The 14,704-nt window shown below is 53.5% G+C and overlaps 2 protein-coding genes across 2 annotated transcripts in view; one reads left to right on the top strand and one right to left on the bottom strand.

The window, feature by feature from the left end:
- Nucleotides 1-494: 494 nt before the first annotated feature.
- On the bottom strand, nucleotides 495-9,736 carry LOC140898287 (uncharacterized). Its single transcript, XM_073311924.2, has 5 exons — nucleotides 8,830-9,736; nucleotides 6,833-6,922; nucleotides 4,487-4,613; nucleotides 3,770-3,883; nucleotides 495-3,480 (listed from the first exon to the last, which is right to left on the bottom strand). Exons 1-5 carry the CDS (start codon nucleotides 8,851-8,853, stop codon nucleotides 2,426-2,428), a joined length of 1,410 nt encoding a protein of 469 aa, XP_073168025.1. The 5' UTR covers nucleotides 8,854-9,736; the 3' UTR covers nucleotides 495-2,425.
- The window catches only part of LOC140898125 (uncharacterized), a 24,613-nt gene continuing 19,513 nt past the window's right edge, over nucleotides 9,605-14,704 (top strand). Inside the window, 1 exon segment of the mRNA XM_073311572.2 lies at nucleotides 9,605-14,302. Within this exon segment, the coding sequence (XP_073167673.1) occupies nucleotides 14,269-14,302 (34 nt within the window). The 5' untranslated portion in view covers nucleotides 9,605-14,268.

The following is a 14,704-nucleotide window of genomic DNA, read 5'->3' as shown; positions in this document are numbered from 1 at the left end:
ATGGAGGACATCTGAGAGCCTGCAGCTGTTGTGTCCATGGGGAAATGTCACAATTCTGCCTGGGAGTCACTGGATCCCACACTGAGCTAGGCACGGAGCAGGAAGAGGGAAGAGACATTGAAGATGCTGCCAAGGAGGAGATGGGCTGCTCCCCATCTGGAAACATTCATGTATCCAGCCTCCCAATGACCAGCTGCTCCAGTTCTAAGCAACCGCTGGGGCTCACGCCCAGCCAGGGCTCCTGGATTCTGAGGTGGTTTATCCCCTGCACTGATTAAACCTGTCGGACAGGGGAAGGGAAGAAACAGACACTGAACCCAGAGTCACTCAGAGCCACAAGAACAAAGACATGGAGGAGCCCAGATCCCCTTTTAAAACCAGATGCACAGAGACCTCAGCAAAAGGGCTGGATTTGGTGTAATGAGCAATTCCGGCTGAGGGGCAGTGCATAAGGGAGGAATTGACCCGGTTTGGGACACCTGGCCCACCATCCCTAGAGCTCAAGAACACAGGAAACTTGTGGGACACCCAGGGTGATGGGAGAATCACAGCCAACATTTTATTAGCATTTCTTTGAAAAACCAGAAACCAACAGAGGTAAAAACGTCAACAAGAAAAAGACTTTCCTGAAACCCACATTTCCAGAAACACGAGACCCTCTTGTCTCCCTGACCATCCAGAAAATGGAGAAAAATCCTCCTAGGGCAGTTCCTTCAGGAATAACCCCAGCATGTGACAACATGAACAGAGCCTCTGCATGGAGACAGGGACAAAGGAATCCAGCTAAAACTTTCCCTTTGGCTTACTAAAACAGTCTCCCACCAGGGAAAGCCAGGAAAGGAGACGGGCTGCTGGTAGAAGGTCACAAATGTAACCATTAGCAGAGCTAGGAATGGAATGCAGGACTGCAGATTCATAGGTTTCACTGTCCTTCCTACTCTAACCCATTAGACTTACTCCTGGGGGAATTCTGTGCCATTGCACAATGCAGAATTTTGCAGAAAGTAATGTGCACGCAGAATTTCCTTTCCCCTACAGAAATGGGCTGCAGAGCTGCTGGTCGTCACTAGGGGCTGCTGGACCCAGTAGAGCCAAGACAACACTGCTGGGCGGGGGGAGGAGGGAGCTGGAGGGTTCCTGGCAGCTGCAATTCCCAGCACGCCCTGAAGGAAGGAGGCGGTGGAGTGCAGTAACCGCCACACAAGCCTGGGACCCAGCATCAGGCTTATCCCTGGGCTTTGTGAGGGCAGGAAGGGGGCAGGTGCCTGGGCTGGGGGGGCACGGCTGGGTCCTGGTGGGCTGGGGAGGGCCCGCAGCTGGGCTCTGGAGAGGTAGGCAGGTTAGGTGTATTGGCTGGGGACGCACATCTGGGCTCTCGAGGGGAGGGGTTGTGGGTGTCTGGCCCCCCGGCTGGGCTCTGGGGGATGGAGGGGGCAGAGAAACAGGAACTGGGTTGTCATAACGGTTTCTTTAACTCTCTACTCCTGGGGGAATTTTTGTGTATGTCTGTATTGCTACAGACAGACTTGCTGACAGATATTTTGAAATAAATTACTAAAATAATTGAAACTGGCATGATTATGTAGTTTTATTTGGACCAATAAAATTTGCAGAATTTTAAAATATTGTGCACAGAATTTTTATTTTTTTGGCATTTAATTTTTTAGTGCAGAATTCCCCCAGGAGTAATTAGACCCTACTCCCCACCCAGAGTCCTGATTCCTAAACTCCCTGCTTTCACTATTACACCATACTGCCTGCACAGCAACAGTGCAATATCCCAAAGGTCTCACCTCCTCAGGAAACTCCCCATGAATTCCCCAATCTCCAGCCCACCTCACTGTCTGTAGAGATAGCCAGTACACTGAGCCCTGTTCTGAAATCCTGTCACTTCAGACCAGCAGCTCTCACTGCTTTATATCTACAGACCCACAGGCCCCCTTCACTGCTTCCCTGAATAACGTCCCCCTACCTCCATCCCAAGGGGCAGAGATGAGGGGCAGACACAAACTGCGACCAGGGATTTTTACCTCTTCTCTGTACTGTAAAAGTGTGTGTGTAACCCACTGAAATGTCACCCAACTCATCCCATTACCTGCTCCCTCCGACCATGAAACGACCAGCTCCTCAGTACCAAGAGTTCCCTCGTCCCTGGCCAACACGAACCATCCCCCACTGAAACCAAAATGATCCACTTGCCTTCTACTCTTATCCAGACCCTCCACATTTACACTTTGCTGCAGGAGGACACAGACCCATTTGCCCCCAGCGAGAGCTCCCACCACCTTCTATCCTGTGTGCAGTTTCTGGTGGGATATTTGAGAACCTTTGCCTTGTAGCTTTTCCTACAGACAGAACACACATAAGGTCTCCCTAGAGTGTCAGTTCTCTGATGTTTAATAGGGACTGAGCTGTAACTGAAGCTTTACCCACAGTCAAGGCAACTATAGGGTCTCCCTCCCATGTGCACTTTCTGATGTGTAATGAGATGTGAGCTGCGGCTGAAGCTTTTCCCACACTCGGGGCATTTATAGGGTCTCTCTCCCGTATGGACTCTCTGATGTGCAATGAGGTTTGAGCTACCACTGAAGCTCTTCCCACAGTTGAGGCATCTATAGGGTCTCTGTCCTGTATGGACATTCAGATGTGCTATGAGGTGTGAGCTACAACGGAAGCTTTTCCCACATTCAAGACATTTATAGGGTCTCTCCCCGGTATGGACTCTCTCATGTGTAATGAGGTGTGAGCTACAACGGAAGCTTGTCCCACACTCGGGGCATTTATAGGGTCTCTCTCCCGTATGGACTCTCTGATGTGCAATAAGATGTGAGCTACAACTGAAGCTTTTCCCACACTCGGGGCATTTATAGGGTCTCTCTCCCGTATGGACACTCTGATGTACAATGAGATTTGAGCTGCGGCTGAAGCTTTTCCCACACTCGGGGCATTTATAGGGTCTCTCTCCCGTGTGGACGCTCTGATGTGCAATGAGGTTTGAGCTGCGGCTGAAGCTTTTCCCACATTCTGGACATTTATAGGGTCTCTCTCCCGTATGGACTCTCTGATGCGCAATGAGGTTTGAGCTACGACTGAAGCTTTTCCCACACTCGAAGCATTTATAGATTTTCTCCCCCTTGTGGATTCTTCGATGTACAATCAGGTGTGGACTCTCACTGAAATTTTTCCTGCATCCAGCATCTTCATGCGGTTTTTCTTCAGTGCAGATCCTTGGGCGGATCACAGTTTCATTCAGGTTATTCAAACTTCCATCTCGGAGAGTGGATTTATTCTGTCTCTCCCCTTGGTGGTCTTCCTGCAGCCTCTCTGGTCTGGGCTGACTCTCACAGGTATCCCCTTGCACCAGACTCTGGGAAACATCACCTTCAGATATTCCCAGTAAGGTCCCCTGTGGTTGTACTTGCTCAGCATCTTTCTGTTCAGGATTCTTCTCCTCATTCTCACCCACCAACCCCTCACCTGCTAGGACAGAGAGAGAATCCAGACATGAGTCCTTCCCTGTGTCGAGGAAAAAGGGAAGCTAAGGAAGGGGAATGGCTAAGGGGTGGAACAAACAGGAATATCTCTTGGGGAGACTGGAAAGACAGGAGCCATGAGTGACATCTGCTGTGAGGACACAGTACCTGCTGGGGACAATCCAGACCCAGGTAAAGTGAGGCAGAAAGCGAGAAACTTGTAGGTCCTTTGTGGGAATCCCAGCTGTTTGTGCCAATAATGAGTGGATTGTGAATCCATATAATTAATTTCTCACCTGGGGTGGAGTTTCTCGGGATCTCCCTTTCCACACAGGCCTGTAGCTCTGTGACCCACAGTTCTTCCCCTTGTTCCAGCTGGGAGATCACCTCAGGTTTGGGAATGGGAAATCCTGCTCCAGGGAAAGAAAAGAGGTGAAACCAGGGTCTTACAGTTACTCGGGGACACAGACGTTTCCAGATGTGCTGTGCTGGGTGGGAGGGTGCCCTTGAATAAAACCAACAGATGGGGAAATGTTCCTGGAGATCATTCAAGCAGATCGGATGGTTCCTGGGAGATGTGCCGTTTCTTCTGCAGGCGATTCAAGGATCTCCACACTGGGGGATTTTAAGAATCTGGCATAGAACAAGACTTCATTCAACCTCTTACCCCTTTGAAACCCTGCTGAGACCAGAGCCCTTTCCAGGCACAGTGCCAGTCCTGGGAAGAAGAGGACACACAATCCCAGAATGAGCCCATATTTAAAAAGACAAGAGGAACACACCACCCACACTCTCCCTTTGATGGGGATTGATTAATATCTCCACACTGTCTCCGAATTACCTCTTCCCTGGAAGGGGTATGGAGGTGACAGGCTGTCTCTCAAGCATTCTGGGGACTATGGGGTTGATCCCCCTGAAATCTAGGGGACCAGGAAAGAACCCTGAGTAGAAGCCAATTTTGGTTAATTAGAGATCCCCCTACTTCTAATACCTGAGGGGACAGGATTTCTTACCCAGCGAGGTCATGTTCTCATAATTCTCCTGCATCACATCCATGTAGAGGTTTCTCTGAAGTGGGTCCAGCAGAGCCCACTCCTCCTCCGTGAAATACACAGCCACCTCCTCGAAGGTCACCTGCCCCTGAAACAGCCAGAGTCCCCCACTCAGGACCTGTTCCCCCAGTCACAATGCCCCCAGCTCAGTCTCAGGCCTTGTGATGCGGGGTGCTCCCCACAATGGCCCTGGAAGAGCTGAATTGGGCTAGTTGGGCCCAATCAGCTAATTAGGCTGCAAACAGCAGAACTTTAGGCTAGAGGCTGCTAATTAGAGAGAGGCTCACCTATGCAGGGACAGGCGGGGCCTATATAAGCCAGGAAGCTGGTTACAGACAGGGCAGCAGAAAGGCAGGCTGCAGTCACGCCCTGGGAGGAGGGAGCTTGGCTTTGCAAACCCAGTGAAAGGGGAGACCCAGAGAGGGTAGCAAGGCTCAGGGGAAAAGTAGCGAGGTACGGGGTAGGCCAGAGATTGGCTGCAGATTAGAGGGCCCTTGAGCCAGGACCCAGAGTAGGTGGGGGGGCCCCGAGTCCCCCTACCAGCCACTGATGAAGTGGCACTCGTGAGGCAGTGAGACTGCCTGAGCCCCAGATTGTCAAAAGGGACTTTGATAGCCCAGATGGAAGGCGGGGAACACGTATGGTGACCCGGCCCAAGGGCTGAGTCATGAAGAGGAAACTGCAGTTCCAGGGGTGAGAGGGGTCCACAAGATGATGGGAGAGACACTGCCAGAGTGCAGCACCTGTCAGGAGCTAATCCCCAGAGCCACCAGGAGGAGGTGCCATGTGCAGTGGTCAACCATGTGATGGGTAAGGCTGGTAAATCTCCCTGATTTCTCTGGGGAAGAAGGGTAAAATTTCTCAAATTGTTCATTAAAAACCTACACTGTTTCTGTGGTGAAACTGTGATGCCCAGTGCTGTTGACTCCAGTGATTTCATCACAGGTCTCACAATATTTAGTTGAGAGTTATAAAATTATCCCATGATCTCACAATTCCTAGCACGGAACATAAGAACAGTCATACTGCATCAGACCAAAGGTCCATCTAGCCCAGTATCCTGTCTTCCAACAGTGGCCAATGCCAGGTGCTTCAGAGGGAATGAACGGAACAGATAATCATGACGTGATCCATTCCCCGTCACCCATTCCCAACTTCTGGCAAACAGAGGCTAGGAACACCATCCCTACCATTCCTGGCTAATAGTCATTGATCGACCTATCCTCCATGAATGTATCTAGTTCTTTTTTGAACCCTGTCATACTCTTGGCCATCACAATATCCTCTGGCAATGAGTTCCACAGGTTGATAGTACTTGCACTGTCCCCTGTTCGACATGGCTGCCATCTCCCATCACTTTCAGGGGGTCTGAAATCAAAATGGCGACCATTTCCCTACACGTTTGGCATGTAGAAGTGAGGCTTCCCCTAATAAAGATGGCCACCACCTCCCATGGTTTTCTTTGAAACAGGAGCCATGCTCTCCGCAGGGAATATGGCTGCAGCTCTGTGCTTGGGAGACTGGATAGGAAACTGAATAGAAAAGGGAATGTGGGGAGTTAGAGGCAAAGTGGTGGTGGTAAAGGGAATGAGTGGGGAAGGCATGAGAAACGGAGGGGGGTAAAGTGTGGGTGTGGGGCGGATGGTGGGAGGGTGCTGTGTAATGTGGGGAGTGGGGTGAGGTGGATACAGGGTAAGTGTCAGGAGCTAGAGGGAGGCCGAGCAGAGTGCAGGGTGATTTGTGGGGGGCAGATTGACATTAAGGGGGTTCAGGAAGATGTGTGGGTTTGGTAGGGAAGATGGAGTGGAGGGGAAGTGGGGTGCAGGGGGAGCTTTAGGAGGCTTCAGGGGAAGGTGTGTGTTGTAGAAAGGAGAGGGAAGAGGTGCAGGAAGGAGTGTAAGGAGACTTAGGGTGGGCAGGGGCATGTGGGGAAATAGCAGCTGTGAGAGGTATGAGACTGTGAAGGGAAAAAGAGGTGAATATAGGAGGTGGGGCAAGTTTGCAAGAGACTACCTGGGATAGAGAGAAGATCTGGGTGCTGGGTAAGCAAGGGAGGTGCAGAGGGACACAAGGGCAGCTTCCCCTTCCCAGGGGGTTGAATCCCTCTGTCAGTGAGTAGTGTGGGGCTTCAGTTTTGCGTGTGCTGTGTTGCAGGTTGAGATTCCCCCTGCAGTGACACACACATACACATTCAGGGGATGAAATCCCCCCTACAAACTCAGACACCGGAAGGGAAATGTAAGTGCTTCCAACTTTCCTGCCGGAGGGGGAAGCGAGGCTCGACGTACCACTCAAAGGGATTTCTACCTGTGTCTGTGATGCGATATCTGTTGGACACTGCAGCCGATCCATTCCAAAATTCAGGGAATGTTCTAGGGATCCACTGGCAGCACCCTGCTGATTGGGTGAAAATGAAAACCAGAAAAGCCTGATTTAGAGACCAAATCCAGCTGCAGGCAGAGGAATCCCTCTGGTGCTCCCTGCCGCTGTGTGCACATCACGGGCAGTGGCTGAGCTGGCTGCATGGCGAGATCGTACAGCCTGGACTGTACCAGACATAACACAGCCTTAGAGGATGGCTTTTGGGTGGGACCTGCATGGGGAGGAGCGGGGTTGCGGGGGAAGCAGAAGGCACTGTGGGGATGGAGGGGAGGGGAACCAGTGGGGGGAAGGAGTGAAAGTGGAGGAGTGATGGGGAGGAGTGAGGAGGGAAGATGGGGAAGTGGAGGGGACAGCAGGGGTGTGGAGTATGGCAGGGAGAGCGGAGGGAGTAGAACACAGCCTGTTTCTAATGAGCCCCAGGTTTAATCAGCTCACCCTCTGCAAACATGGACTCTGGAAGGATAAGACCCGTGTGGGGGGAGGGGAGTACTAAAGTGAGTTCGGGGGGAGGGGGGTGAACTTCTGGGGTCAGGTGGGAAGGGGATGGGGGAAGAGTAGAGAGTAAATGGAGGGCAAAGGACAAAGCAGGTCTGAGTGCCGGGCTGGGGGCTCTGTAACTCCCATGACCCCCATCTCTGCCTCCGAATCCCTCCTCCCCTTCCGACACATCCCCTCCCCACACACCACATTGCAGCCTACAGAGGAATCGCTCTGCTACCTCCTGCTGGGTTCGGGACTCGGGGGCCAGGAGTGGGACCTTTGGGCATAGGCGTAGTTTGACTTCTATTTGGGGGGGCTTGGGCCAGCTCCGCACAGCGGGGTCCAGGGAGGGAGCGCCACCTCCACCCCCGACTCACCTCAGCAGGCCACCCACCTGTCTGGGGCTGTGTGCCGGCGCCTGCTCCCCGAGGGCTCTGCCGGCCCCAGAGCCGGGTCCCCACCTGGGCAGCTCTGATTGGCTGCGTGAGCAGTCAAAGGGGGCTGGGAACTGAGGAGCAGCCACGACCCCGGGCACCAGCAGCAGACAGGGGAATGCCCTGGCTGCCTGCTCCAGGACACCAGCCGGAGCAGCAGCTGCCTGCACTGCCTGGCTCTGGCTTCCCACCTACAACCTGGCCAAGGGTCTGAGCCGGGCTGGGGGAGAGGAGGAGGTTGGGGGGCTGGCCCCAGGCCTGTCCCACTCTGGATAAGGCACTGAAATTTGGAGGGGCAACAGCCTTGTGCCCCCTCAACTCTGTCCATGGGCTCAAGGTTTCTGCCTGCATCCGGGCTTCAGCTCCGCTACTTCCAGCTTCACTGCGGGAGGCCGGAGGGGTTTCAGCCCCGCGCTGCTCCCGGTTTCAGCCCCGCAGGGGGACGCTGCGGCTGAGGCCTTCAGCCCATGGGGGGCGGGTGCCAGGGCTCGGGGCACCAGGTTTTAGAGGTGGGGACCCATGACGCCCCCAGAAGGGCTCATGGACCCACAGGGAACAAGGACTCCCAGTTGAGAACCACTGCTCTGAGTGTCCCTCGCCTCTGTTCACCAGAAGCTGGGAATGGGCGACAGGGGATGGCTCACTTGATGATCCCCTGTTCTGTTCATTCCCTCTGGGGCACCTGGCATTGGCCACTGATGGATGACAGGATACTGGGCTAGATGGACTTTTGGTCTGACCCAGTCTGGCCGTTCTTATTCAAGCCCATCCCCTGACTTTCCAGGGACCTCATGGCTGCTGTGCAAGGGCAACGGGCCTCTGATATTGGCCCATCCAGGGTTTTGTGTCCTCACACAGGGGAATATCCCCCAAACCCTGCTGGTAATATCACTGGATTTCACGCCCCACATTCACAGAACCCAGAAGAAAGATTTCATTTCCTGTTCTCCTTCTGTTTTTCTTTCCCTGCCCCCGAATTCAGTCCAGACCAAACCCACCATCTCCTACCTGAGCTTGTTCCACTTCAGCCATTTCCTTGCCCTGTCCCCTGGGAGGATGGGTGATCTGGATCAAAACACCGACGTTATTCTGCAGCCTGCCAGGGCAAGAAGGGCAATTGGGGAGGTCTCAGAAGGGGCTTTGGTTCATTTCACACCCTAATACCACCCCCACCCCCAGCCTCTTTCCCTGCAGACAGAGGATCTAGACTCTGCCAGGCTTGGCAAACACTTGGTCACTTTATTACTCGCTTGAGCCAGGATCAGCTTTTGAATTTACACCCACAGTTCTGCACCCACCGTTATTTTCCAGCCACTCCTCTCCCCCTCTGAGTGTGCAAAGGGCATCCGTGTGCACCCAGGACACTGCCCTGGCTGGGGGCACATTCGGGGGCTAAATTATAGGCACGTGTCACTGTTTTACCCCTTTCATTGCTGGGTTTGGGGCAGTGCCCCTTTTCAGTGGGAAACCAACTAACCCAACACCCCGCCACAGCCCTGCCCTTCTCTTGGGCTTTCCCTCGGGGGCTCTCAAAGGGCTTCACCCCATTCACCCCCTAACCCCTGCGCAGTGGGTCCGGCTCAGGCCCAGCCCAGGGACAGACCCAGAGACCCTGCCCGAGGGGGACAGACAGCGGGGACCCAGCCCCCTGTGCCCCTGGCTAGAGCTTTTCTCCAGGACCCCAGAGATCTCCCAGCGCTGTTTCCTCTCCCGGCCCCAGCGCGGTCCCCCGGGTCTCTGCATCCCCTGCAGGCTCCGGCTCGGGAGCTGGGGCGAGAAGAGCCCGGCGCTGCCCCAGGGGCTGGGCTGGGCACAGAGCGGGGTTAATGCAGGTCCCTCCCCGGCACAGAGCCCGCTGCAGCCGAAGCTCGGTCCCGCTCCCGGCTCCCAGACAATGGAGGCGGCAGCGGCAGCGTCTGACCCGGGAAGCTCCGACCCCCGAGCAGAGCGAGAGGCAGCGAGCCCAGCCTCCGCCCCCGAGCAGCCTCCGGAGCCTCCTGGTGGCCCCGGCTAATGAAACCCGCTGCCCGCGGGCTGGGAAGGTGGCCCGAGCCTCCGAGCGAGGGCTGCCGCCCGGATGGTAGCCGGGGCACAGGAAGGGGCTGGATCCGCCGAGCGCTGCTGTATCCGGGGTGGAAGGGGGAGAGTTCAGGGCGGCGAACGGCTTCTGCGCTGCAAAAAGTGAATGAGAATTAGAGGAACGCTGCTCCCCAGCGGGGTGTGTGCGGGGAGAGCCCCGCACTATCCCCCTCTGGGCCCAGCCGGGGGCCTTTCTGCGGGGGCTGGACCCAGCCCCGGGCTCCGCCGACACCAGCCCCTGAGCCGGAGCCTGCAGGTGAGGGGAGAGACCCGGGGAAAGGGCCGGGGCCGGGCAGGAAAGTGACTCTCTGATCTCACAGGCCCTGGGAACCTGCTGCCTTGTGAATGCGCCTGCAGCAGGCATCTGATCTGCCTTAACAGAAATGAAGCCTCTGCCCTCAGGTCCTGTCAGGATTTGCCCCAGGGGCCAGAGCAGGAGGAAGAGGTAACGGGGCTGCAGGGGGACCGTGAGGGGGCCCTAGGGGGGGTTGCCCTTTGTCTCTCTGAGGAAGTGAAGTTATCAGGAAGGCGAAGGGTGGCAGATTGAACCAGCTCTGCCCAGTTAGGGAAATAGAGAGACAAGGTGGGTGAGGTAATAGCTTTTATTGGACCAACTTCTGTTGATGAGAGAGACAAACTTTGGAGCTACAGGGTGCTCTTCATCAGCTATGGCTATAGCTACACTGCCATTTATGTCGGTCGCTCAAGGGTGTGAATAAGCCACCTCCCTGAGTGACATAAGCAGGGCCGTCCCTAGGGGGGTGCGGGCCCTGGGACAACCCCTGCCCCTACTCCGCCTCTTCCCGCCCCTGCCCCGTCTCTTTCCGGCTTCCACCCTCTCCCCAGAGCGATGTTAGGAGCCAGCGAGGTGGGCTGGAGTCGCTGCTGCTGCTTCTCGCCAGTGAGTATGGGTCCGACCCCTGCTGCCGGCGCCAGGCCGCCCCGCTAAGCCCCTGGGCCCGCCTGGCCCTCTGCACCCTAACCCCTCCCCCCGGCCTGCCTAGCGCCCCCCGCACAACACACACACACAGAGCTGTCCCTGTGGTACCTCTCTAGAAACACACCCGCTCAATGAGGATTCCCTCTTTACAATTACATTATGGGATCTGTCAGTTAGCTAGTTTTTAATCCATTTAGTGCGCGCCATGTTGATTTGTATCAATCTAGTTTCTTTAATTAAAATGTCTTGCAGTATCAAGTCAAATGCCTTACAGAAAATCAGTGCTATTACCTTTATCAACCTAACTTGTAATCTCATTTAAAAAAAAAATCTAGTTTAACAATATCCAAGATTCCTGGGTACCTGGTTGGTGAATTCTTGCCCATATGCTCAGGGTTTAGCTGATCGCCATATTTGGGGTCGGGAAGAAATTTTCCTCCAGGGCAGATTGGAAGAGGCCCTGGAGGTTTTTCGCCTTCCCCTGTAGCATGGGGCACGGATCACTTGCTGGAGGATTCTCTGCTCCTAGAAGTCTTTAAACCACATTTGAGGACTTCAATAGCTCAGACATAGATGAAAGGTTTTCCGCAGGAGTGGGTGGGTGAAATTCTGTGGCCTGCGTTGTGCAGGAGGTCAGACTAGATGATCATAATGGTCCCTTCTGACCTTAGTATCTATGAATCTATTTACCATATACCTATGTTGATCGACACTAACTATATTACTCTCTTTTCATTCTTTAAGTCTCATATCAGCAGTTCTGTTATTTTGCTTGGGATCGATGTCAGGCTGATGGGCCTATAATTACCCACATCATCCCATTTACCCCTTTGAAGAACAACATTAACTTTCTTCCAGTCCTATGGAACTTCCAACATCTTTTGAAAATTAACATTAAAAGCAGAGGTCCAGATTCACAAAGGTACTTGGGCACCCAACCCCCAGACTGAGTTGCCTAAATCCTGTTTTTAGGCACCACTGTGATCTGCAGAACTCCCACTCAGCTGCCATCTAATCCTATAGGCAGCTAACCTCATTCAGCACCTTTGTTTTTGCGGGAAGAGCTCCCTTGGTGCCTATGTTTCTGTCTCTGGGCACGTGCATCACCCTAGGTACCCAGACACCTATCTCCTGCCTAAGCCTCAGTGCGATTCACAACCTGAGGGACAGTAGGTGGCAGAGCGCTGAAATCTCCTAGGGGGCCTGATCTGGTAGGTGTGCTTAGAGGTGGCCTAGATCTACATAAAACAGCCTTGAGAGAGCGAGGGGGAAGGCAGCCCGCCCTTATAAGAGGTGGGAGACCACCCATTCAAGTTCCTCCTCTGGTTGCTGAGGGATTTGAACAGGGATCTGCTATCTCCAGGTGAGTGCTCTTAACCACTGAACTATGCGATGTTCTTTTGTGGGTCATGCTCAGTCTTGCTTGTTGAAGTTGTTCCATTTTAATTAAATATTAATATTAAAAGCACTCACCTGAGAGGTAACAAAATCCCTTCTCATCAGGCAGAGTGGGGAACTGAACCAGAATCTTCCACACAGAATCCTGGGTGAATGTCATAATCACCGGGCTAAAGGTTGTAGGGGAGGGCCTGCCCCCCACCTGTTTTATGTAGATCTAGGCAGCCTCTGAGCATGTCTACTAGATCAGGTCCTGCACGCAATTTAGGCGGAGGAATAACTTTCTTCCCTTGGTTCGTGGATCACTAGCAGAAGTAAGTGACCCCCTGCAGCCCGGATTTAGATACCTAGCTTTGTGAGAGGTTTGAGACGCACCTCTCTCATTGGCATCTCCCACTGGCTGGCTTAGGCAGCTGCCCACCTAGGGCACTGGCTTTTGTGGATTCCATTCTTAAGTGCCTATTGCACAGGGAGCTCAGGCATGTAACTCAGACTTTGTGGATCCCAGCGTTATTCTTGTGATTTGCCAGGTGCCTGAAAGTTAGGTGTTGCAGCACTCGGTGTCATGCTGCCTAAGCCCCTCAGGTTCTGTGGTGGCCAATTCCTTTGTTTGTTGAACCTGGGGTAGCAATGCTTCCTGAATCTGGTTGTCCAAGGACGCCTCTGATGCTCTGAAGTATCTGTACCAGCATAGCCACCAACTAGCACTTCATCCAGAGGAAGTCCTTTCTGGCTTCCACCAGGTCAGAAAACATGGCACATCTGTGGCAGATCCGAACCACGGTGCTATCGCTGGCAATCACGATAATGAATGTAGAACTGTATGTAGGAAGAAAGCCTCTCCTGCTTCCTCTCTAAACTGCCTTCAAAATGTCCCTGTTTGCCTCTCCAGTTCATCTGGCAAATGACAAGTTAAGAAAATAATAATAATAAATGTTTTTTTTATTTACCTTCTGGTTTCTGAGAGGTGGTGGGGGAGGGGGAGAGCTGCCTGGCCCCAGCATGCGTGTGGGAGGTGATGTGTGTGTGTGTGTGTGCACATATCACATCACAGTGACAAAACTCCACCTGCAACAGTGTGTATGGGAAAATGCTGACTCTCCCCTACCACGGGGATGGGAGAGATGTCCTTCAGCCCCTCTCCACCCACCTCCCTTATCACTAGTTTGCCTCCTCTCTTCCCCAGCCAGTCTCCTGCCCACCCCACCACAGCTCCCCAGAGTCTCCTCTCCCCACCTGTCCTCTTATTCACTGTCTTTCCCTGTCCAGTCTGCTACCTCTCACAGCTGCTATCTCGCCTGCCCCTGCATGCCCAAATCCCCGGCACCTCATTAGCCTCTCTCCAGCTCCCACCTGTCCCCCTGTGCCTTTTCAGCCTCCCTGTAGCTCCCCATATTTCCGTGTATCCTCATAGTTTCCCATCCAATCTCCTAACCCCAGAGCTGCAGCCATATTCCTTGAGGAGCAGGGCTTCAGTCTCATTGAAAAAAATGGGAGCTGGTGGCCATCTTTACTAGGGGCAACCTCACTTCCACATGCCAAAATTTCAGAGAAATAGTGGCCATTTTGAATAAGGGCAGTGTGAGTCCAGCCCTCCTGAAAGTCATGGAAAGATGACAGCCATGTCAAGGGGAGCAAGGGGAAAATGTGCAAGTTCTATGCCAGGAATTGTGAGATCTTTGTGAGAAACTTCTGAAAATCCCAACTAAATATCATGAGAGTCATGATAAAATTACCAGAGTTGGCATCTCTGGGCATCACATTTTCCCCACAGAAACTGTGTGTTTTTAATGACAGCTTTGAGAAATTTCCCTTTCCGAAGAGAAAGTTCCCTTTTGTCTCTGGGAAGGGGGATTTTGCAGACCTGCCTGTGACTGAGCCGGTGGGACTGTGACGGGGGCAGCAGGTTCTGAGTGGGAGACTCTGGCTGTTTCAGGGGTCGGTGACCTTTGAGAAGGGGGCTTGGGTATTTCGCGGAGGAGAAGTGGGCTGGGCTGGGCCCCCATCAGAGAGCCTGCTACAGGGACGTCATGCAGGAGAACTATGAGAACGTGACCTCGTTGGGTAAGGATTCCTGTCCCCTTGGGTATTGGAAGTCCTGGGTCCATTTCTGCTCAGGGTTCTTCCCTGGTCCCTTAGATTTCCCTGGACCCAGCACACCTGGAAAACAACTCGGTATGAGAATCATGGTAAACTCCTGGTCTTGTTCAGTTCTGTGTCATCTCACCCAGGTGCAGATTATTCCCAGCAGGTGTCATAGCCTCATTGCAGACGTCATACATGGCTTCCCACGCACCCTGGCTGACACCTGGCAGTCCCCCACAGTATTCAGATGGGATGTGGAGCCAGAATTGGTCCCCTCCCCCAGAATTTCTCCCCTGGGAAAGGGTTTGGGGGAAGTCCCCTGCTGATTTTTCAATCTCCCCAGCAGTTATTATGATTTTTCCCCCCCATTTGCCTTTCCCC

Source organism: Lepidochelys kempii, chromosome 14 (assembly GCF_965140285.1).
Source record: "Lepidochelys kempii isolate rLepKem1 chromosome 14, rLepKem1.hap1, whole genome shotgun sequence".
NCBI lineage: Eukaryota > Metazoa > Chordata > Testudines > Cheloniidae > Lepidochelys > Lepidochelys kempii.
The sequence above is the reverse complement of the archived record's forward strand: the minus strand, read 5'-3'. Positions and strand labels throughout refer to the sequence as shown.